Source organism: Orcinus orca, chromosome 12 (genome assembly GCF_937001465.1).
Source record: "Orcinus orca chromosome 12, mOrcOrc1.1, whole genome shotgun sequence".
Lineage (NCBI taxonomy): Eukaryota > Metazoa > Chordata > Mammalia > Artiodactyla > Delphinidae > Orcinus > Orcinus orca.
This window is the reverse complement of record NC_064570.1, coordinates 13,658,582-13,683,794: the sequence shown is the minus strand read 5'-3', so window position 1 is coordinate 13,683,794 and position 25,213 is coordinate 13,658,582. Positions and strand designations below refer to the sequence as shown.

General features: G+C 39.0%; 1 protein-coding gene across 3 annotated transcripts in view; it reads right to left on the bottom strand.

Annotated features, from left to right (window-relative positions):
- Nucleotides 1-25,213, bottom strand: part of SYNE1 (spectrin repeat containing nuclear envelope protein 1) — a 464,259-nt gene that overhangs the window by 127,591 nt on the left and 311,455 nt on the right. Inside the window, exons 98-104 of one of the 3 annotated variants that reach the window (XM_049695244.1) lie at nt 22,592-22,783; nt 14,111-14,245; nt 13,052-13,161; nt 7,951-8,107; nt 4,885-5,016; nt 4,528-4,683; nt 3,736-3,945 (exon numbers count right to left, since the gene is read on the bottom strand). In XM_049695244.1, the coding sequence (XP_049551201.1) occupies nt 3,736-3,945; nt 4,528-4,683; nt 4,885-5,016; nt 7,951-8,107; nt 13,052-13,161; nt 14,111-14,245; nt 22,592-22,783 (1,092 nt within the window). Of the gene's footprint in view, nt 1-3,735; nt 3,946-4,527; nt 4,684-4,884; nt 5,017-7,950; nt 8,108-13,051; nt 13,162-14,110; nt 14,246-22,591; nt 22,784-25,213 lie in introns of those variants that run through there. The other 2 variants (XM_033404753.2, XM_033404761.2) reach the window with 2 other exon arrangements.

The window sequence follows — 25,213 nt, the reverse complement described above, 5'->3', positions numbered from 1 at the left end:
GCATTTCCAACACAACACAGATGGAGACGAAGTACACAAATAAAAAGCAATATTGGTCACCCAAATGTTCTTGTTATTCCTGTAATAAATGAGCACATTTAAACATTGCAGCAGAAATATGACACTAAGGACTTCTAGCTGGTAAAACAACCTGGAGGTGTTGTTGTGTTTGGGGGAAAAATATTATTCTTAAGAATAATTATGATCCTTTTTTTCCTCTCTCCTCTCCTTCCCTCTCTCCCTCACTTCCTTCTTTCTCTTATTTTCAAAGAATTTGCACAAGCTTATAAAAAGCCATCCAGAAGTTTAGAAGATAAACGTTATTCACAGTGACCAAAGACATATGAAAAGACAACACAAAAAAATCTTAGCTAAGCCTATTCCTAAACGTTACTCATTTAAATGTCCAAATATACTTATATTGAGTTAACTCTGTACAGAAAGGAGATAACTCTCAGACTTTTTGATACTCAATTCTAAAAGGAATAATGAACTAGAACAAAGCTTGAATTATAACATTTTTAATTTTTCTCCTGAAATATCAACAAGTAAGCTCTATTTCTTATGAGTTAGAAACTGCTGTGATGGGCTGGTTGCTCATCATAGGCTGAAGTCTGACTTATCACATTCTCTTCAGCGGGAGCTGATCACATGTGTGTATGGTACCAAGATGTAAAAATTCTGACTGTCTCATGAGTAGAAGGATAATCACACCAAAGAAGAAAAGAAGTCTTTAAGGATATATGGCAGCATTATAACACAAAATACGAGGCTGAAGGAAAAGAGTAGGTGTATTATGCAGTTTAAAAAGAAAAGGAGAAATAGAACTGAACGTGAGATTTAGAGAAAAGCATACGGTCCTAAGAGGCAGTAGCTGCCACTAACCAAAACCCAAACCAATCTGCAAGCCTAGCTGCAGACTAGACGAGAAATTATAAGAACAGCACTGGAAAAACGATGCCAGAAACAAGGGTTCTGCTTATGAGTTATGATAATGCTTGTGTCATCAGCTGTGCTCAGGGTAAGGCCACATGGGCCATTAGAACCATGATACATTTATCTGTTCACATGCATAAGAAAAGAGGTTCCCATTCATTTGAACAGATTCAAAAGAAGTAAAGTCCTTATTACCTACACGTATTTAGAAAAACATTAGTTCCGTTAATCTAAATGAGTAGATAAGTATAAAGGTGGGTTAGAAATGAAGAGGATATATGTATTTCCTGTATATCATCTTTACATTTTTAATAGCACATTTTCTAGATTAATCATATTCTACTCCAGGTAATAGAGAACAGAGTTCACATTTCTAGAAGCTGCACTAATTACTAGACGAGACTAGCCAAGAAGAAAGTAAAGCAGAGAATATGACTGATTTAAAAATTACTAAATAAAGGACTTTAAGAGGTGCTTATAACCATATGGATGTTGGTATTTTCTTAAGAATGAAAATCCAAAGGCTTTAACCATTTCTTAATACCACACTTGTGATACAGCAGGGTATTTAAGGTATCTATATACTACACACATAACAGACATCACAATTTTTTTCTTACAGTTACTGGAATTACTTGTAGGGCATAAAGAGGTGGGCTTCTAGCTGTCTGAGAAACAGGAAGCTTCAAGTTTTAAAATCATTTGTGTTGCCCTGCTCATTCAGTAAGAAATTCTTTCATTTTTTACTTTTTAAATAAAATATTCAACTATAAAAATGTCTAGGAAATTTATTTGGGTTTAAGTCTATGAATAAAAGTTTTAAAAATACAGAATAGGTGATAATTAACTTGTGATTCCATGTAGATAACATACTTCTACATAACATCTACCCATTTTCCAGATTGTCTGTTGGGTATAGGATAACGTTAACATCTGGCAAAAGCTAATACTCAAAAGTTAACTGGGAGCTTCCCTGGTGGCACAGTGGTTGAGAGTCCGCCTGCCGATGCAGGGGACGCAGGTTCGTGCCCCGGTCCAGGAAGATCCCACATGCCACGGAGCGGCTGGGCCCGTGAGCCGTGGCCGCTGAGCCTGCGCGTCCGGAGCCTGTGCTCCACAATGGGAGAGGCCACAACAGTGAGAGGCCCGCGTACCGCAAAAAAAAAAAAAAAAAAAAAAAGTTAACTGTAAAATGAAGGCTACCATTCCAATAAGCGCTGAGCACTGAGAGTATACCAGGTGCTCAGTGCAAAGTAAAATGGTTTGTGACTTGACTTTTAATTATATTAACATTGGAACTCCTTCTCTCAATTAAATTGGAGAACAGACATTTTGAAATGTCAGTTTTTGTTTGTGAGCTGGCCACCAGCAAGTAGAAACTTGTTGGCAGAGAAAAATAGAGAAGATGATTGAAAGAGAATTTCAAGATTACTTGTTCTTCTCTTGATCCTCTACCCAGAATAAGTTCCAGAGTATTCGTGCTTAGTTCAGTTTTACTCTGACTGGCTATGATTACCAATAACAACTGAAAAGTACCAGAGACACTAGCATAGAGAACGCAATTTGAAAAAGGGAAACATGGCTCCTGGTGATACACGCATTTGCACTTTTAACCCACCTCATTCATGGCCAATTGACTAGAATGCTATGAAAACTCAGTGTGTTATTTTATGCAAGAGGAATTTTAGAGGAATGAAACAAGTTTCCATAAGTTGCACAACAGTTTAGCTGATTTGAGGCATACTATGTACAGATGCACATGCAATCAGATCTTGCATTCAAGACAAAATACCCGAATAATCAACCCCAGGTTTTCTAACTGAAAGGGAAATGCTCTTTCCTCTCTGTGTACTACACAGCATAACAGATACAAATGCAAATATCCAATGCAGGTCATTCTTCTAAGCCACAGACTTGCGACTATTCACCTGAGTATTTTAATTCTACCCGATATCCTTGCCCAGCCAGTGGTACTGCTAACGACCCAGTCTTGCCCCTTGGTCCATAGCACTGCTCCCACCTGTCTTTTCTGTCAGCCAATGCCCCCCAGATGCTCACGTCAGAGTCCCTGGAGTTCCTCAGCAGTGCCCCTTTCTCTTCTTGCCCAGATCCAAACAGACGCTCCCCTATTGATTCTGCCTTCCAAATATATCTTGAATAAGTCTACTTTTCTCCAACTCCCCCGCCATCATTCTAACAATATAAAATATACAAACATTCTTTGAGTCAAATCCTGGCTCCAGTTCTTGATGGTTAAATAACCTTGGAGAAATAATTTAACTTTTCCACTGGTTTTAGATCCTGTATCTATTATCATAAATACTACTATTAATTGCAGCAACAGTAACAAAACTTGCTGAGTGCTTACTACGTTTCAGACACTGTTTAAAGTATTTTACACATTTTAACTCATTTTGTCCTCACAAAGCCCTAAAAGGTAGTTACCTTGGGCATGGTTTAATAGTTGAGGATACTTAGGTCAGAGAAGCAGCTAAGGTTATACAGCAGTAGGTGATAAAAATCATAATATTATTATTATGTCAATAATACATGTGAAGATTTCTTGTGAGTAGAGAAATGATACACAAATGTTTGTGATAATTTTGGTTTATAGTTTTAAGAACTATATCTATATCTATATCTATATCATATCTATATCTATCTATATCTATATCTATATCATATCTATATCTATATCTATCTATATCTATATCTATATCTATATCATACCTCGATAAGATCCTGTTTATTGTTGAAGGTAGCTGGAAAATGGTGAAACATCTCTTGATAATGTCTTACCTGGAAATTTAGTATTTGCTGAAGTCTTTCCTTCATCTGATGACATCGTTGATTTACTACTGAGTCTAACAAAGACAATCTGCCCAAAAGACAACCCAAAGTGTCTTCGATAACATCTCGGTTATCACCATTCTCTGGAAAGGCTTGGGAAAACAAGTTCTTGTTCTTATCCATTTCTTCAGACATTTCCTTAATATCTTTGGCAAGAGTCTGGGGTTGATAAGAAAGTGCATTTCAATGTTTAGATCCATGAATTTACATACAAATCGAGTCATTTCCTCATAGGAAGTCCACTATCTCTCTCATACTGCTCAGTGATAATTACATCTAAGGCAAGTTGGACCACTTCATACACTTCTGTAAATATTAGGCAAGTTACTGTTATTTTCCTCAGAAACTTCACATCATTTGCTAATACTAATATATAATATTTGGTGAAAAGATGAGTTTTCTAAAGTGCCATTTAGAAATTCATAATTCTTATTTTTAGTCTGTGTTTCACATGGGGAAGCTTTGCAATATACAACAGGGTTCCCACGGAGTCCTCAGTTTCTTCCACCTCCCACGTACACAAGACAAAGAATAAAACTACAAAACATAAATATCTTTGACAGCTTTTGATATTTAGGCAATTCTTTTCTGCATTATGCTGCTTGGAAATACACCTCATTTGTCCCTTATTAGAACTGTTTTATGCTTGACCTTCTTTATACATAACGTTAATTATCCAATGTCAGCATTTCAAGTGCTGCGTAATGTCATACACCCACAGACACGGGCTGCCAAACTTACCTCTTGGTTAAAGAGGCAAGTTTCCGCCTCTGCTGGTAGAAGTGCTGTGGCAGCAAATAAACGATCCTCTACATCATCCAGCCACGTAGAGGTAGCCGAGACCCCGTCGTATAGCTTCTGTTCCAAGTCAGTGTTCTGCCTCTTTGTCCCTCCACCCTGAGAAAAAAAGGAAGGAACAAAGGATTAATTACAATGTTTTGAGGAATCAAAGAAAAATACCAGGATGAGATGCTGGGGTCCAGTGGCTCTGCCTTTCTGGGGCTAATCACTAGCGCTGGGTCTCAACAGCTCACGCCCTGGGGTGGAGCAACCCCCTGGGATCCCAGATCCACAAGGAGACCAAGCGCACCACCCTACCTGGGCTGAAACCTCCTCGAAGGCCTGGTTCAATCCATCCAGCAAAGACGTCACCGCGGATTTATCCTGGGCCTGTCCGTCCCCTTTGTACAGTGGCATGCCAGACAGGAGCCGATTTGGCCTGCTGTAAAGCTGTAGGCAGACAGGAGAGCTTAGTTAGGACCAGTTGTACTCTATCCAGGTGTTCTCATTTAGAAATGAACACTGAAGCAGATGCTGGGAAAACTGTGTTTATGGAAACCTCTGCTGGAGAAAAACCACCTTACAACACACCATGTCCACTAAACGTGATGACCAGATTCAGCAATGGCAATGCTTCCCTGATGGACCGAGAAAAAAAGAAAGAGAGGAAAGAAAACAGTGGGGAAAATGCCTGAATTCTTGTCACAGCCTCTTCCTCCCAACTTAATCTTTGTTTTAGCACAACCCATGATGAAATAATTCAGCCGAAATACCAGAACTAGACTGATGCCTTTGCTTTCATGATTCCTTTACTTCCCCCCTAAACTCTTTTAGGCAAACACAATGTCTCCCCAGTAAGGACTATGATATGGCCTCGCACTCAAACGTTTCAATGATGTTTCTGCTCAAACTCAGTGTCCTGTAATTTTTTAGAACACCTCATCTTGCCCTTACTTTTCAGGCTGATTAACTCATTATCCTCTACACATGCCGGGCTCATTCCCCACTGTGGCTGGACGCTCACCACCCAGCATCTCTTTATAATCCACTGCCTTAAATTCCACACCTCTTCTAGCCACTTTCCCCTTTTTTTTTTTTTTTTTAACTTTTGTTCCTTTTTAATTCCTGCTAATGGAGCCTCCCCAGCTGCTTAATTTGTCAGAAATGTCTCAAGTATTTCCTTAGTTGGGTTACAGGTTCCTAGGAGCAGAAGCCATATCTCATCCTGAGGCCAGGTGTTCTGCAGAGATGCTAAATACAGTGGAAGTGAACAAAGAAACATTGCTCTGAAAGACTGATGCCTTTTGACCTAATGAACTTGAGGCAAAAAAAAAAAAAAAAAGTGCCTGTTTTTACACTTGAGATTAGTTAAGTATATCATCCAAGTGTACAAAATTGTCAGTAAGGTAACATGAAAAATGAGGGACTTCGGAGTTAAACAGACCTGCATCTCCATCCCAGTTCAGCCTCTTCTTAGTCACAAGACCCTGAGAAATTATCTAATCTCTCCAAGCCTTAGCTGACTGATCTACGAAGAGAGGTAATGTCAACCTCACCACAGCATTGTTAACACCTAGAACACAAAATATGTTCCTAATAGATCATTCCCTTTCTTTCTGGAAACTCACAGCCGGACTACTTCTTCCTGTACTTTTCTCTCACCTCTTCTCACCAAAGAGAAGAAAGTGCTGACAGGGCACTGAGAGAAAAAGCAGCTCTCCCAGATGAGAGCAGGTATGGTGGAGACGTCCAGGTCAGCAATGCTGGATGGGTGACCCATGCAAGTGTTTAAGCTGAATGGACAAGAGGCAGAATCAGGGGTCGGGCATTTCACGAATGAACAGTAGTAAGTAAGCATGGAATGTGACTAGAAATATCCCAGATTTATCTGACTTAGGAGAGTCAGAAAAGGCTGCAGTCCACCATTTAGGACTGTAAATACCACTTACAGACAAAGGAATGGGGAACTCCTATAACATGAACAGTGCTGTTCTGAGGTCCAGGAGATCTACGTCGGCAATCAAGAACTCAAGCCATGAGTCTGAGGAATGTTTGATCGGGGTGTGAAGAAGGATTCATTCAAACACAGGTAGGAGGTCCATGCAAAAGTTATAAGGGCCCTGTGTGCCAGGGTGGGCCCTGTGTGCCAGGGTGGAGTATGATTTCGAGACAACTGCCTCTGGAAAGGGAGGGCTTTCTATTCTCCAGGGCCAGAGCTGGTGATGGTCCTGTGGACAGAGGCAAAGAAGGCCCTGGCCAGGGAGTGAGAAGGTGTGAATGCCACAAGAGGCTGTAAACGGAGACAGAGGTGAATGGCTCTGTACGACTTACGCACGGCTCTCAGCAGATGGGGCACCTTTAGACATCCCCCTTTCAGGTGATCCTGGCAAGGTGTACCTGCCCTACAGTGCCTGCTTTGTCAGCTCCTGCCTTTCCCTCCTCTGTAATTATTGATACCCTTTCTCTTCCGGGGTCAGCCTCTCCCAGCTCCTAAGCTAGGCCGGAGCAGAGCAGTGAAAACAGCAGCTTCCCCAGATCCACAGTGAAGGTCTTAGAACTTGCTCTGATGATACCTCCGTGGTGGGACGGCCAGAGCAGGGCTGACCCAGGACCTGGGCTAGGCTTCTATCTCCAGCATCCTGCTGGGCCACAGCTGTGGTGAGCATCACAGGCTTCCCTGACTAGCTCTTAAGGGGTCAATCCCTCTGACTCTCTGTTGTTCTCAGGCTTCTGCTTAGGGTGAACTCATAGCTATTATCTATCTGGAACCTTCTATTGCTATATTTAATTCCACTGGATTTGGCTTGCTTGTTGGAACCAAGTCCAACATCACGAGTACCCACCCATCTTGGGAACCAGCCTACAGATGGGCCAGTGACCACTGTAACTGACCCCTGAATTCCTCTCCCTTTAGCTCCACTGGGGTCCCAGTGTGTTTCCCAGTAAGATCTTCTGAAATGATTAAATACTGGAAGTAGCAAAAGACAATAAGATAACTTGATAACTTACTGACAAATTTGTAGCTTTTTTTTTTTTTTTTTTTTTGGTCTGGATGTGTATATCCTTAATTTGCATCCTTAATTTTCAAAGTTGTGGGAAAAAAGGGGGGGTCCATTTGAAATTTAATGGTTTACGCTAACGAGTCATCAGATATTAATCTTCTCTGAGGAAAACAGTATCTAGAAGTCAAATAAACTTCCACATATCATTATAAAGGGATATGTGAAACAGGCTTGTTAAGAAGAGTGTAGGATGAGTAATTTTTTTATGTCTTTTTTGGAATTGATAATGAAATATAGGTTGTTGCACAGTTATATTCACTCCCATAGCATAAGCTGTACATCTTTTATATTAGTTAATATGTAAAAGCAAAACGTTCGATACCACTTGCTCTTGTTCGTGTTGCAGAACATTCTGAAGCAGTTTCTGCTTGGTGCTAAATTCCTGATGGAGGCTTTCCCATTTCATTCTCATCTGGTCTTCAGCAGGTGATTTCTGCCCTTCCATCCCCAACTCCTGGGATAACACATCAGGTTTTTCGCTATTAGAAGAATAAATAATCTAAGTTTACAATGTGTGTAAAAAGGCAATAAGTTCTAGGTAATTTATTATGTGTACTAGATCTGGCTTCTAAAATTGCAACCAGATTATTTCAGTCATTAGCTTATACTTTAAAAATATAAATTAAAATAGAAAACTTGAGACTAATAGTAAAGCAAGTATATTCTTACTCATATAATTGAACCATAAGCATAATAATTAAAAAAATACACTGAAAACAGCTCAGCATTAAAGATAAAAATAACTGTAACTTTTAGGACCAGAAAGCAGACAATAAGACTTGTATCCTTTGACAAATAGCCCACAAACTGATTCAAAAGCCCTAAAAATGCTGCCTAGTCTATTGAGAGTTTTCACCCTGAGTCCAAGGAAAATACTACAGAACAGGTTTCAGGACATGCAATAGGAGTACAGAATGTGGAAGGATCATCCTTAAAGAGAGGCATAAGGTAGCATCTGAGACTATGGCTCTGGGGGTGAGACAGATCTGGGTTCCCTGTTCCAGCACATGAGATTTGTGACTTTGAGTAAGTCACTTCACTTCTCAGAGCCTCAATTTCCTCATCTTTATTTTTTTTTATCCTTTTGGCTGTGCCGTGCAGCACATGGGATCTTAGTTCACCGACCAGGGATCGAACCCCGGCCCCCTGCACTGGAAGCATGGAGTCTTAACCACTGGATCGCCAGGGGAGTCCAATCTTCTCATCTTTAAAATGAAGATAGTACCTATCTTGCAGAAGTATGAGAATTAAATTTAGAGAAGATATGCATAATGCCTATGACCCTATCTGGTCAAAAACAGCCACTCAGTCAATGCGGCCTAATGATAATGGTAATGGCAATGATAAGAACCTGGGGGACCCAAGTTCCAATAGGTCCTAGTTTGTCAGGGGTTTTGAAGTCCTAACTAGAACCAGCCGAAAGCCATACTAGATAGCCATTACTATTACTTTGATGGAAACTTTTGCTCAAGTGAAGAAAAAAAATAACCAGTTCATTGGCAGAATAATACTATACACTACCCCAAAGCCAATTCTTTTCAGAATAAGCATTGAATACAATAGTTTCTTTAGGTAGGTCTGTTGAAGTAAACCTTAAAAAATTATCTATAAGGCTATGATGCAGCACTTCTACTTCTAGGATATAACAGAATCTTTCTTACCTGCACACTTAAAGACATGTTAAGAGGTTAAGTTCAACAATGCTAGTAATAGCAAAAAACAAACAAACAAAAATGGCAACAATATAAAGGCCCATCAATAAGAAAATGGGTAAGTTGTTATAGTTACAAGTTAAAATACTGTTAAGCAGTTAAAATGAAAAAACTAGATCTATATGTATCAACATGGATTGATCTAAAAAAGTAATGCCGATTGAAAAACTATCAAAATAAAATTGATACCTCTAATTTTGCTATATTAGTCTCTGGATTTTTCTGCCTTTTTTTTTTTTTTTCCTTTGGCCTCATCCCACGGCTTGTGGGATCTTAGTTCCCTGACCAGGGATAAAACCTGGGCCCTCGGCAGTGAGAGTACAGAGTCCTAACCACTGGACCGCCAAGGAATTCCCTGAGGATTTTTCTGCTTTTTAAAAAGCATTTTAAATAAAAAACAAGTTTTAAAATTCTTCTGAAATTAAATTTCTTTATTGTGCTGTTTTTTGGGGTGGTGGACTGCAGTGCGTCACTTTTAGTTCATTTATATTTGCATAACAATTTAGTATAAAACCTGGGGATATCTGGGAATTCCTTGGTGGTCCAGTGGTTAGGACTCCGCTTTCAGTGCAAAGGGCTTGGGTGCAATCCCTGGTCAGGGAACTAAGATCCCGCAAGCCGTGTGGCCAAAAAAGGAAAAAAAAAAAAAAAAAACTCCTGGGGATATTTAATATGTATATATTCTTATGTTTAAGCATTGACACATATATAATGCCACCAGCAAATTAAATAAGAACACAGCCTTTCGTTTCCCATAGAAAATATTCTTCTTTTCCTTTGATATTTATATCAATTAATTTCCAGTTGAGTTTCCTTAGTGATCTTGGAAGGACTCCTCCATCAAGGACTCCTCCACGTCACATAGTACTTATTCCTTATTTATTAAATTTGTAGCCATGAAGCAAACCATGCCCATCCCACAGGGATTTTCTGACATAAACCAATTCACACTTGATAGTCTTAGAAAATCAGCTAATATGTTGAAGGCTGACTATATAAAGTTTTTCCCTAGCAACGTTATTCTGTTCTTTTAAAAATATATACATATATTTTTCTTTTGACTTCTGGATAGCGTTTAATTGATGGTTGTTTGTTTGCTCGGTGTATTTACCAAAAGGCACGGCTGCTCTGTCATCAACTAGATTTAAAGGAGATTTTTCTAAAGATTTTGTATAAAAATTAAAGAATGTGTAAGTATTTGGAGTAAATGTTCTACAGAAAGCCAGTACTGCACTGCAAATTTCTCTTTAAAATATTTTTATATTTGAACGCGCAATTTATAGCTGTTTGTCTTTCATTTGGCTCCTTTCCAAAGCTAAAGGCCAAGGAAAGAAAAGAAAATCATGGCAAGAAAGTTGCAGAATATTCCTACCGCTGCTTCTCGTGACTCTACATACAATGAGGAGGCAATGTGTGGATGTGTTCTTCGTAAAAACAGAGTTTGGCAAAAATATTCAGAAAACTATGAGGGATGAAGAAACATTTTAGAAGAACTGGGAACAGAAAAGAAAATGCAAAGTGAAGGCAAGTCCCTACTCAGAGTCGAAACAGCGTTCCTCGTTTTAGATTTATACAGACACATGCTTATGGCCTTATCAGCATTTTTAAGCCTGAGGACAACAGAGACTTTTAAAACCCCATTATATTTTAACACAATGTGTACAGTATTAGGGTTATTTTAATGGAATTCCTGACCATAGATGTTATTCATTCCTATTTTATGTATTCATTCCTATTCTTTTAAATTGATATTAGTTGTATCAATATTTTTACTGCTTTTTGTTTTTCTTTCCTTGAATATCTTCCTATTTCTTATATGTATATACATATATAGTCAACACGCATGTCATATGTCAGCAACTTTATGTCAAACTGAATAACCTTAAAAAAAAAGGAAAGAAAAATCTCCAAATCTACCCTCGCCAAAGTTACCTTTGATCATCCACATCTACTCTGGTTCTTACTCATACATGTACTATACATTCAATTTTATATCACATTTTTTTACTTAGGACCACATATACATTTTCTGATATTGTTACATAATTTTTTGTTAAGATTATATAGGCATAAAATTTTTCTTAGGCCTTTTTTTTTTAATAGGCATTTCTGCCTTTTTAAATTATTTGGTATTATAAATAATATTTCAAAAGTCATCTTTATACCATGTATTTCCTCCAAACAAATGTTCAGAAATGAAAACACTGGAGGCCATGGAGTTAAAGCTCTTTGACACATGATGGTTGTCAAAGGATGCTGCTAAATTTCAACCGTTGGCATTGCATGAACACAGAGGTTTCGCTGAAAGTTTTTTTTTTAATGTTTTAGATTTTAAAGATACTTCTCCTATATATCCTTTCAGTTGACATTCACAATGTTCACAGCACAGCCCTTCTGTGATGACGGTAGTCGATTATTACTCTAATTCTATTGATAAGCAAACAAAGTCTCAGAGTTGAGTTACTTTTCCATGGTGACAAATACAGAACTGGAATAAAACCCAGACCTGCCTCAAAATACAGGGACACTTCCACTCTTCTTCAGTTTATTTTCCTTCCTACCTTTTAAACCAGAATCTTCAACCTGAAAATTCTCCACTTCCCTTAATTTTTCTTCAACACTTTACTTTCCTGTGTAAAAGACTTTCAGTCTCTACTCCAAACCAGGACTCAAAGCTCAATGACTTTATATACAGAAACTGTAGAAACAGATCATCAAGAAAACTCAAGATACTTAGAAGGCACATATATTTATTTTTCAGAATGATATTAGGGGAAGATTAGCTCTGGCAGGGAAAATGTTTTGCAGTTAGATATAATTATTCAGTTAGAAGTATCATGAATCTAATTTTATAATGCATTTCTTATTTGATTTTAAAAATGAACTTAGCATCTTCTATAGACAGAAATGCTAAGCGTAGTGGAAAGAGGGTAAGCGAGTTAGCCATTATAATTACTAGCTATACTCATGCTGCACAACAAAATGTTCAAAACGCAAGTAAATGTAACATCATAAAGTGAAAACAAAATGATTAAATTTTTGCAGATGTTCAAAATAAAATTTTGAGTGAGATGTTTACATTTCTTCAAATGTTAGGAAAACAGCGACAAGAAGAGAACAGTAAGCTGTCATCAGAGAAATGTAAATCAAAACCACAGTTAGGTATCACCTCACACCTGTCAGAATGGCTATCATCAAAAAGACCACAAATAACAAATGTTGGCAAGGATGTGAAGCAAAGGGAACTGTTGTACACTGCTGGTGGGAATGTAAATTGGTGCAGTCACTGTGGAAAACAGTATGGAGGTTCCTCAAAAAACTAAAAATAAAACTGTCATAAGTTCCAGCAATTCCACTCCTGGGTATATATTTGAAGAAAATAAAAACTCTAATCTGAAAAGATACATGCACCTCAATGTTCATGGCAGCATTATTCACAGTAGCCAAGATATGGAAGCAACCTAAGTGTTCATCAACAGATGAATGGATAAAGAAGATGTGGTACATATATACAATGGAATATTACTCAGCTATAAAAAAGAATGAAAAGTTTTCCACTTGCAACAACATGGATAGACTTGGAGGGTATTATGCTTAGTGAAATAAGTCAGACAGAGAAAGACACATACTGTGTGATGTCACTTAAACATGGAATCGAAAAGAATAAAACAAACTAGTGAATTAAAAAAAAAAAGAATGAAAGAAACCTACCCAACACCGCCAGAAGTCTCTGCAGCTGAGTGTTGGGTTAGAATTTCCTCTCCAAGACTGGCTACTGACTGGAGGAGGCTCTTCTGCTCTGCTAATTCCTGTTCCAATTCCTGCTCAAGGAAAAGGACAAATAAAAACATCTTTGTTACTTTATGATTATTGTCTACAATCACAGCTCTATGTCTAGAAAATTCTCAGAGAACTTTGGTAGTAAGTTTTTAAGTTTGCACATTACACAAAAGGTGTGGTTTAGGTAACTGTTCAGACATGTCTCCAAGTCTTCTGTAGCTTTCTTTGGCTTTGATAAAAGATACTCTCTGAATAATCTTGGAAAAAAAAAAAAAAAATCAATGAGAAAAGAAACTTTTGCTGGGCAATGGTGCCCCCAAGTGGTACAAAATGCACTTTCACTTTTCAAAAATCGATACTGCCTTGTTCTAACTGAAAGAGATCCTTGAGAGCAACAGCTCTCTTCAGTTTCCCACTCACTTGATAAATTGGATCATCAATGGACTCAGTTCTACTTTTTCATTATTTATAATAAATGTCTCTACTCTTTGATAAAATATTTTAATATGCCCTCTCCATAAAGTGAAGATATCAATGAGCAATCCTTCTCAGTCATCAAAGCTCATTTGTTTCACCTGGCAGTAACTTGCAATACTATTTTGTGATGGTATCTACTTGAGAGCTGAAAGCAAATTTCATTTCTTTTAAAAACATGTAACTCAGACATTTACCAATTCTCAGAGGTCTTTCTGAGGTTTTTATTATTTATAATAGAGGCAAGACTAGAAATAGAGGGCAGATTATAATTGAGTTACACTGTTTTAAAACTAAGCACAAGCTCTTCTTTGAGAACCGACTTTAAAATGACCAGTCATTCCAGTGGTCACAAGTAAGTACATGGAAAGGAAACAGCCAGGTCCTGCTTCTGTCCAAAGAGAAGATAAAGGGGCATTCTAGCTTTAGTACAGAAGGAACCTGTCCTTCTAAAACATTTCTCTCAAGGTGTTCGTCTGGTCTGTCTGCAGGTGAGAAGGTCAGGAAGTGCGTTACTTTTTGCTGCTGGAGGCTGCTCTGTCGCTGTTGGGTCCACGCGGTCCGAGCTTGAGCCAGCCATTCCTGAACGCTGGGGCTCTGAGTGGCAGCCAGGTCAGCATCGCTCTCCTCCTTCTCCTGGGCTGTCCCCTGCTTTAAACGAGGCAGAAATCAAGAGTCATATTACCCACTGGAGGACCTTTACCAAAACAGAGTGACAGCTCCTTTTTAGCGTGGTCTGAATAATGATACCAAAGTGGCTCCATGTGGACATGAGACCACATTAAAAAAAACGGTAATACAAAACCCCCCGAATTTATGGCATTTGCAGGAGGGAGATGATTATACTCAGAAACACCTGAGGGGAAAAAACTGTCCTCTAGAGGCTAGGATTTTTAGCTGACTGATGTGGTCACCACATACCATTCTGGAATTTTTTCCATGAGAATATAACTCTAGATCTTATTTCCTTTACTGTCACCACCAGGACTAGACTCCGCTGCCATCTGTTGCCACTCTGGCTTTGACAAAGTATTAAAGGAGAAAGCCAATGTAATTACTTATTACCCGGGCAGGAGTTCATTCTTCCTGCTAGACTGTCCTGACGGAATTTAACAGGCCCTAAAATACGGTGTATCAGAATGGAACTAGTTCTGAATGGGTGCCTTTCTACTCCCATATATTTATACGTCACAGGATAAATTACACCATTTTGGTATGACTCATGTACTAAATACGGATCAGTACCCACTGTGTGTCAGGCACTGTTTTGGGCATTGGGTGGTATTCAGCCCAGAAGCCAGACAAGGGCCCTGCTGGGGAGACAGACAATAAACAAACAAGATACACTGGGATGGTGATAAGAGCTACAAAGAATGTGAAACTAGATAATGGGATGGAAAGTGAAGGGCAAGGGTTTCTTAGGCTGGGGAGGAAGGCGTCTGCAGAGCTGACAATGTGTGTGGAGTGCTGGTAAAGATTGGGGGAGGGGCCTCCAGGCCTAGGGAACCGCTGGAGCAAAGGCCTTAGGGGAAAGAAACTTAGCATCTCAGAGAGAGCAGAGACAGGGCAAGCATGGCTGGAGCAAGGGGAGGGGCCGGGGGCAGGCGCAAAGAAAGGGAACATTCTTTAGGGTGCTTCCACAGAGGAGTCGTCCTGCGGAGATGCTGCTCCCCCAGCCTCTGGCTCCTCTCTGCCGACTCTGACCACGGAATGGGGTACAGCCACCCCAGCTCAGCCCGCCTGACTGCCCACAAAGACCCTTCTCTTCCTCTTATTTTCAGAATTGTACGCTAACTCTTACAGAGAAATAGATGGGGGCTGTTCCCCCTCTGTCTTACCCAATAGAATCTCATAATTAAACTGTAAAATGTTCCAGACTGTCAACCTGGCAACATCTGTATCCGTGCTTGAAGTGCAGTGAAGCAAACAGTGAAACCTATAGGTACAATTTATATTTCATCCTTTCCAGATTCTGAGCCACCTTAGCTCACAGGTACTTGCTTTCCTTTAAGATGACCCAGCTCCCCAGTAAAAGAAGGTGGTTTAGGTAGAACAACTGGCGTGCCACTGGCCTAAAACATGTTATTTGCATTTCGCAGGACCTTCAGGTGACTAGTGACACCCAGGTCAGTAACGTTCCCCGCCCTCCCAGGAGTGCCTCTTCCAGAGAAGCAGTGATCTTCCTGAAGGTGGGAGGTTTGGGGTGGTCTGGCATTCCTCCAGGACTGAAGGCCACACATTTCTGCATAAAGCAGTCTCCCCCATCTGAGAACGCTCCATCTACCCAGATCCTGGCTTTTCCAGGCAAGGAGGAAACAGCAGGTCAAAACGGACCTGTAGAGAATGACCCCAAAGAAGTCAGTGTAACAGGTTGAAAGCTGTCCCTAGTCAAAGCCCCAGTGACAAAACAGTGGCCATGGTCCTGACCTGCGAACTCTCTTTTGTGGGCTCCAGCCACTTCCTCTCTGCTTTGCCCTTCGGTAAAGGTTTGTTTTCAGAGCCCAGCCTGAAGACTCCCGTGGCAACTCCTCAGGGCCCCAGCTCACCCTTCTCTGCAGGTAACTATAGTCTGACTGAGAGCTCTGATTTCAAATTCCTCACACTGGGGAAAAATGCCAATTGTACTTGGAAAAACAGCAGTTGAAATCTTAGGTCTTAAGGACAACTTAACCACTTTTACACGCACGGACACATTTCAGATTCTAAGACAAAATCTAAGAAGGGGACTCATATTTGATTAATTGAATCCACAGCTTTAGAAAAAAGGAAATTATGCAGCATCAAAAACAGATGCTAGTATGCATTTTCTCTGTGGTGAGGTTTGGTTTTTCAGTTAGCCAGTTTTTCTCTGGCTGATTTCATCATTTTGAAACATCAGTCTTGGACCACAGGAAGCAAAAAATGATTAAGAATCGGTTCAAATTCCTTTTCCTTTCCCCTTGGGATACAAAGGCATTGACAGAAGGAATAAAATAATGGTAATTACAGTATCTGAGGTCTGATAACAGTTTTCTGACCTATCTAGGGAATAGGAAATAAGGTGGATTACATAGCCCCACCCAGGTGGGACCCAGAGGGATCCCGCCTCGGTGGGGCTATGTGAGCTGTTTATTTTGGAAATACTAGAAGAGTAACCATTTTTGCCAGGAACATTAGCAAGGATTGGAGAATGCTTAACATTAAATAAAACACTTGTTTATAAAGCATTTCATTATTTATATAGGGTGAACTCTGCTCCTTAGATGAATGATAATGTGTGAAAATGATTTAAACTTATTACAGAGAAAGACATCATGTAACTCGAGAGATGTTATTATATGCCTGTGTCATAGAGAGAAGGAAACCATTTTGGGGTGGGGTGGGGAGAACTAACTGGATTATTCACTGATATGCCTAGAAGTCCAATTAGTTAAAAAGAATGGCCATAAGACATGTGACCATTTTACAGATAACTAGCACTGAGGAATTATGTGCGTATGGTCACACATGATTTAGGAAGGTATTCCAGCTCTCCTGAATTATGCAAACCCAACTTCACTGACGTCCACACTCAATGGAAGTTTTTTTTCCCCCCAGTTAACATTAGTTAATTTTAGATCAACTCCGTACACCGGGGTAAATAGTCCTTTTCCTGGCAATAATAATGTAAACTGGACTCTATTCCTGCAGTTGGAAAAATAATCTCAACAGCTCCGATTGTATTTAGAAAATCAATATTTTATACCCTGGGAACTCATGAGACGAAAAGATGATGGTATTTATAGATACTTTAAAACAAACAACGACCAATTTCAGTGCAAACAGTGCCACATTTTTCTGTATTTACACTTCACACAGCAGTATCCCCAGGGAAGCTTACACTTGCGGGGAGAGTCAGAACTTTAGTCAATGTGAAGAATCCCTGCGGCCAGGATCTGCTGGGTGTGGGCACCAGGCCTACCAGTCTCAGACCAGGCCTCGGAGCATGTCAGGAGTTTTTCCTCCCAAAGAATGCGGTCTGCAAACAGTTGCTGTTATTGTTATACTGAGACTGGAGCACTTCCTGTAAGCGCTACTTGCATGAAAATCCTCAGGATTTTTTTAAAAAGTTAAACACTACTATCATCCCTATTTTACAGATCAGAAAACATCAGTGAGACAAATTTTGGGAAGTTCAAGAATCTTGCCCCAGAGTCACCTACTCAGTAACTGGCGGCGCCAGGCGGGGGAGACGTCAGAGCAGCAGTTCTAAAGCGACGGCTCGAGAACCAGGCCTGGCTTCTGGATAGGTTTGTTTGGCACACAAATTATTTTAAAATTTTAGAATAAAATGTCAACGTTTTAAAACTGGAAAATTTTAGATATAAATATGCTTTCTCTGGAAGAGCTAGCAATGCTGCCTGTAAATTCTGGAGCTGAGTAACAACTGCTTCTTTGACAGGCGACCAGCTTGCCAAGGTCCTGACTGGGTCAGCTTCACTCATTTATATTCCCTTCCCAGGCCCTGAGGCCTTGCAACTGTGCCAGCACCCTTCCTCTCTTTAACCTCTAGATGTGCCTGTGTATTAGGCTGGCCCTTCCCTTCCTACCTGCCTCTAGGCATAGGGCACAACTGGAGACTGATAAATGATAACTATCCCAGACATGAAACCTTGAAGTCCTTCCCTTTGTTTTGGTTTCTTGAAGTTCATTCACACACCAACAATGGGGGAAAAATGAGGGGAAAAAAAAAGCATTACGCGTGAGATTGACAATAACTTTTATAAAACTAAGTGAACTGTGGTATACTCTCCCAGCTAGAAAATCCTTCTAGTTTTGTTCAACTTTAATACTTTTAACATTTTACTTTTTGCTTTAATTCATAAAGTCAGACTGTGTATGCATTTTAAAGTATGTGAATTTAACGTGAAAAGTTGCATTTTGTCTTTATTGGCATTTATTTATCTAATAGTGAGTTCAAGTATTTTTTCATACGTTCATTGGCCATTTGTATTTCTTTTCCTTTGAATCACCTCTTCGTATTTTTTGTCTATATTTCTATTAGGTGACCTTTTCTTATTTTTTTATTGATTTACAATAAGATTTCTGGAAATTAAGGGAATTAATTCCTGGTCATGTGAATTGCATAGTTTCTTCCGTATTTGTCCATGTCATTTAATTTGGTTAATATTTTCTTGGTCATACAGAACTTTCTCACTTCTATGTAGTAATTTTAAAGAAACTAAAATTCTGGGTTTGGGGAACACTGGCAAAGGTCCTTCCGATCCCAAGATTTTTTTTTTAAATACCCATACATCCAGAACGTTTTAGATTTAGTTTTTACATTAAATCTTTGATCCACCTGTGATGCACTTTTCTGTAAAGAGTGGGATAGGGGATCTAGTTTATCATATTTCAAGTGGCTTGCCTATTACTTTATTTATTCATTATAATTTAATTTATTTATTTTTGGCTGTGTTGGGTCTTCGTTGCTGCATGCGGGCTTTCTCTAGTTGTGGCGAGCAGGGGCTACTCTTCGTTGCGGTGTGCGGGCTTCTCATTGCAGTGGCTTCTCTTGTTGCGGAGCACCGGCTCTAGGTACACGGGCTTCATTAGTTGCAGTGCATGGGCTTAATTGCTCTGAGGCATGTGGGATCTTCCCAGGCCAGGGCTTGAACCCGTGACCTCTGCATTAGCAGGTGGTTTCTTAAACACTGCGCCACCAGGGAAGTCCCCTATTACTTTATTATTATTTACACAGTGAATCGTATTTTAAACAGTGACTTGAAATGCCACCTTAAACATCTATCTAATGCCCTTGTATACTGGGATCTCTTTTGGGAATATTTATTCTAATTTTTTGTTCATCCATTTATTGTGCCAATACTAATTATTGTAATATTGTATTTTAATATATAAGAATATTTAACCCCTCGTAACTCTTTACTGTCAGAATTTTACAGTTTTTTTCAGGTTTATTTTATTCCAGGTAAACCTGGTATCATTTTGTCATATTTCAAATATATACAGTTAGTATTTTAGTTGTGAATAACTTAAATTTATGTTTTAGTAGAGGAAAATTTGACATGTTTAAGATACTGTATTCCTATCTAAAAATAAAGTTTCTCTCTATTTTTTCAGGTATTTTTGGTATCACTCGGGTTTTAAAATGTCGAGATTTCAAATACTTTATATTTTGTTCATGTTATAAATGGAAAATTATTGTATATTACTTCGCTAACTTTTTATTTATACAGGAAAGTTATGGGTTCTCTATTTCATCTTTTTAATAAGCCAGTCTTCTTACTGAATTCTTCCATTGCTTCTAATAGTTTTCTGTTGACTAGGCTTAATGTTCCAGATCATATAATCATATGATTAGCAAAGAACTGAAAATACGTAGTTTAGTCCAAAAAAATTTATTACACTGAGAAAGCAGAAGCAATCGCAGTGAATGTTCATTAAGCTCCCACTATAATATTTGTGCCATATCCCCTGCCAGCATCTGTACTCAAATACAGATGTTTCCCTCCCTCCTGATACTGGTTCCAAGACCACTCCCTCCCCTTTGATCCCATCTTCTCCCTTCTAACAAGAAGACTGTTGCGGCAATCTCACTTCTTTCTCATCCATTTTTCCTCTACTGAGTTGTTTCCATCTCCCTGTAAACATGTCATTATTCTCTGATCTTAAAATGGAACAAATTTCTCCTAACTTACTTCTTATAGTTTATTCCATTCCTCTGTTCCTCTTTATAGTGAAACTCCTGAGTTTCCTGCACGCTTCCTCTCCAACTCCCTTCTCCATTCTCACTTCCATTTCAGAGGGTTTTTTGCCTCCACTATTTCACTGAAAAGCTGTGGTTGGGGTCACAGAAGACCTGCATGTTGCTAAATCCAGTGGTCAGTTCTCAGTCCTCATTTTAACTCACTTACCCTCAAGTGTCTTCCAGGAACCCAAATCTCACTTTTCTTCCCACCTCACTGGTGTTTCCTTTTTACTCTTTTTGGTGGGCTCCTCCACATTTTCCAAACTTTTCACACTGGAGCATCCCAGCACTTGGTGCTCTTTATCTCTCCTCACACCCTTGGTGAACTCATGGAGTCTCAAGCCTTTGAGGACCATCTAGAGGCTGATGATTCGGTCTAGGTCTGTCTCTTGAATTCCAACCACTGCTTAACGTTGAGTACGCATCTCAAACCTAACCTATCCCTAAGGAAACCATTGACCTAACTAGCCCTCCTTCCCCCAGTTCTGTTCCTCAGAGTTTTCACTTTCCCAATTATCCACAATCTAATAAGTCCTCATCACTTCTAACCTCCTAACTGGTCTCTCAGCTTCCACCCTGATCCCCTACAGCAGTTATAATTTGATCTTGTCACTCCTTTGTCCCCCAACACTCCAATGGCTTCTCAATTCCCCCAGCATAAAAAGCCAAAGCCCATACGATGCCTACAAGGTCCTCTGCACCCTGGGCCCCTGTTACCTGTCTGACCTCTCTCGCCTTGCTCACTCCACTCCAGCCGTTGGGCTTACTGAACAGACCAGGTAGGAGCCCACCTGGGAGTCTTTGCCCTTGCCTCCCCCTGAGCCTGGAACTCTATCCTTCCATGTCCACATGGCTCACTCCTTCAAACGTAACCTGAGGAAGGCTTCCTTGGCCACCCTGTTTAGAACTGCAAATCCGCCCAGCCTTGCCTTTATCTACCTGCCTTATGGGTATTTCACCTATAGCTCTTATCATCTTCTAACTTAGCATATAATAATGCACCTTAATTTTATATTACTATCTGTCTCTCCCAAACATAATCCCTTGAAGATGGAATATATAGATATACAGATACAGATAGATGCTGCCCATGCTCTTTCACTCTATCACATAGAATAGTGGCTGGCACATAGTAGTTTCTCAATAAACTTTTGCTTAATTTTTTTTTTTTTTTAATTTTGGCTGGACTGCACGGCTCACGAGATCTTAGTTTCCTAACCAGGGGTTGAACCCACGCACTCAGCAATGAAAGCACAGAGTCCTAACTACTGGACCACCAGAGAATACCCGCACAGTTGCTTAATTTTTGTGTAAGATAATAATAATTCTAATTTGTATAGATTAAAAAAGAACAAAATCAAAATATTAGACAATAATAGTATGCATGGTGCATGGGAAGAAATCTGAGTGAATGTGTTCTAAGTTTCTTGTATAGAGCTGGAAGCAGATTAAGATATTAACTTAGAATTTATTAGGTATGCATGATTAAAAAGTAGAGGAAAAAGACAAAGAAAAGCATTCAACCACTTATAAACAAAGGTTGAAAAGGAGAAAGAAGAATAGAAAGAACAGGACAAAAACAGAAAACAAAAAATAAGAATAAAAGTTCAAACATATCAATAATCACAATACATTTAAATGGACTAAACCTGCCCTTCAGAAGTCAGAGGTTTCCTGACTACATATGTTTAAAACCAACAAAATATAGCTAAATGTTCTTTATAAGAAACAAATTTAAAATATAAGGACCCAGAAAGGGTGAAATCAAAGGAAAATTAAAAGACATATGAGGCAAATAGTACCCAAAAATAGCTCTAGCCATCTAAAACAAAAATCACTATTAGGGAACGTTAAGGTCATCACACGATAGTAAAAAGGTTCAATTCACCTGGAATATACGACAAGTCTGAAGTTGTGGGCACTAAATAAAGAGTCTATCTGAAAAGTAGAATATAGGAGAAATAAAGGAGAAATATAAGAGTGTCATAGGATATCTTCATCCATGACCTATGTTTAAATATTTTTTAAAATGATGTACTTGATAGATTTTGGTAATTATTTTCATTTTCTTTTCTTTTCCTATGCTGCAATTTTCAGGTGTCTGCATTCAAATAATTCTTACAAAACCTATTTGAAAACCTATGCCAGACTGTGCAAAGCAGGTATGTACATAAGAACGTATCATTCCCCAGCTGTCCCCTTTACGTGTTGCGTGCTCAGAGGCCAGACCGGCCACGTGCAGAGATGCAGCGTCCATGGCTGCGCCTCACCTGGATGTGCAGCTGCTTGTCGTGCAGCGCTCTCTGCAGCTCCAGGAGGCTCTCCTTGAGGGTTCTCAGCTTCACCGACAGCTGCTCCGCCTCGTCCTTTGTGTGAGCCTTGCCCTCCAGCAGCAGGTTTTCATTGTGGACTGAGAGCTCCGATAAGGCCACCACCTTCTGTTCTATTTCCACCAGCATGTTCTGGAACAACAGAAATAAGGCTGAAATTCACAAACCCTGCCAGTCTCTGCAAAGACCGTGTCTCACAGCGAAACCCAACACTTTACTAGTCTTTCACCAAAAGATCATGCCTCCAGGTTGGTTTGTTTTTTTTAACCTAGTTTTCTTACAACCTTCAAGAATGGTACGTAGATTCTAAAACTTCTTTGAGCTTCCTAATTTTTCTCTTAAGATTAGATATTACATAATGAAAAACATATGGAAAGCACATTTTATACAGCCAACAGATAAGTAGAAAAGACCGTTCCTTAGTGTTATCCCATTATTATGATTATTTTGCTATTTTAGTGTTAGACTGTTATGCTTGTGACTAATAATAGTAAAGACATCACATGATGAGCCCTTTTTGTGTCAATTTGAAGAGGACTCTCTCTTTCAAAACATTTTTCTTTGGGTTGATTTTTTTCCCAGATTGATGCTTTTTTTACTTGATTTTTATTATTTTTGTCTTTTATATAACATATTTTTAACCTCACATTTCTGAAAGTTTTCCTAAGAATTTTACTTTCACTTTCTGTGGCAACTCTCTAGTGCTGCAAGGTTTTCTTCTTCTAAAATGGAAGCTAAATCCAGAAAAGAAGTGAAAATAGTCTCCCCTCTTCCAAAGTACGATTTAAAACAAAACCCAAAAAAGAAAAATAACTAAAATAATCAAGCAAAACAAACAACCATATTATTTTCTACAAAAACTGTTCTGTTTTTATATTCCTTAACTCTGAACTCTTTGAAATGCACTTTCTAATTTATACTCAATTAGACATTAATAAGAAAAGATATTTTATTTCCCTGTACAAAATCAGAATTACTACCATCAACTTCTAGGACTGAAAGTATGATCCTAAAACCTAGAACTAAGTGGGAAAGTGAAATATTTCATGAAGTGGGGCTTAAAGGACGATTTCCTGAGGACTATGTTTGTGGAGCTAATATCATTCTGTGCAGGACTGTCTCTTCCATTAGGCACAGCTGACACAGTGCCGAGAGCCCATAACACTTCTGGGGACACAAGAAAATGTCTTAATTTTAGGTTCTTTTAAAATCAGAAAAAAAAAATGAAGATAATAACAATTAATATATAATGATACCACCCCAGGTTATATTAGTCTCTGTACCAAAGCAATTGTAAAATCAAATATAATTTTTAGTATTTTTACAGAGGAAGAGGCCCATGGAAGCAAAGTACCTAGGGCCCCAAAAGTCATAATGGGGCCCTAATTCCACGTGATAGCCACACTTATAATTATACAACTGGCTTAAATTAGGCTTGAATCAATTGACTGAGGAACTGCTGTGTACCTGTGTGATTCCACATGCTTTGAGTTTTAAAAAATACCATTTCAATACTTTGGAAAAGTCCTGAAATATATTATCTCAATCATGGACTTTATGCATAACTATAAAAATAGAGACATCCAAAAGGGAGAGATGGGCGTAATGACGAAACATAATTTTGAAATGCTAGTGCATGGGTAATTTCGAGTGCTAGAAGGGAATGCTAAAAATACATGTCTCTTCAGAAAAGGAGCTTCAGAAAAGATGATAGAAAGAATAGAAAATACTTGCACATGGCTCTCTACTCTCCACCATCAAGGCAGAGATGCTTCGAATACACATAAATAAGTTGTCCAAAGAATTTAAAAATCCAAATTATAATAACATGACAAAAAAAATCTCAAATCATAAAAGGGATGACCAGAATGACATATGAAGTATTAAGAAAAGAAGCAGCATTCATAATTAATGGCTTGTGCCTATTTCCTCCGATTCCAAATGGGAGAAATATGAAGTTGTACATATGGGTATTTAACCTTGCAGATCAGGCCGGGTTTTCTAGAGACTTGCTAGTTAGTTAAAACGTACTTCACCCATGTGTAAAGTCTACTATGCTGATAATCTCTGAAATTCTATGATTGGTACATGGGAGTTTATCATCTATTCTCTATGCTTATATGTGTGCTTGAAAGTTTCCATAATGAAGAGGCAAGAAAATAATCTTACAATAAAAACCTTGATGCCATTACCCCTTACCTTAATTTCTAGAGACCTCACATCGAGGAAGGAAATTCTCTCCTCCAGAAGACAACCTTCCCGTGTTCAATCTGTCTGCCTATAACTGACAATTTTGCCAAGTTTTCCACATAATGTTTCTGAATTAGAACCAAAATTGCAACAGGCCACCTAGAGACAGCTCCTGTTGTGTTTATCCACAGTCCGATTCACTGATACTCATTCTTCTCGTTGGGTACTTACATTCCTCATTAGCCACCCAAATAGATACCATACGTGTTTTGGCATCTATAGTCTTTAAGAATGGTCCTTCAGGAAGCTGAAAATGTTCTAAAGAGTAGATACTCTTGGTAAAATTTTTCAAAAGATGAAGTCCAAGCCTGG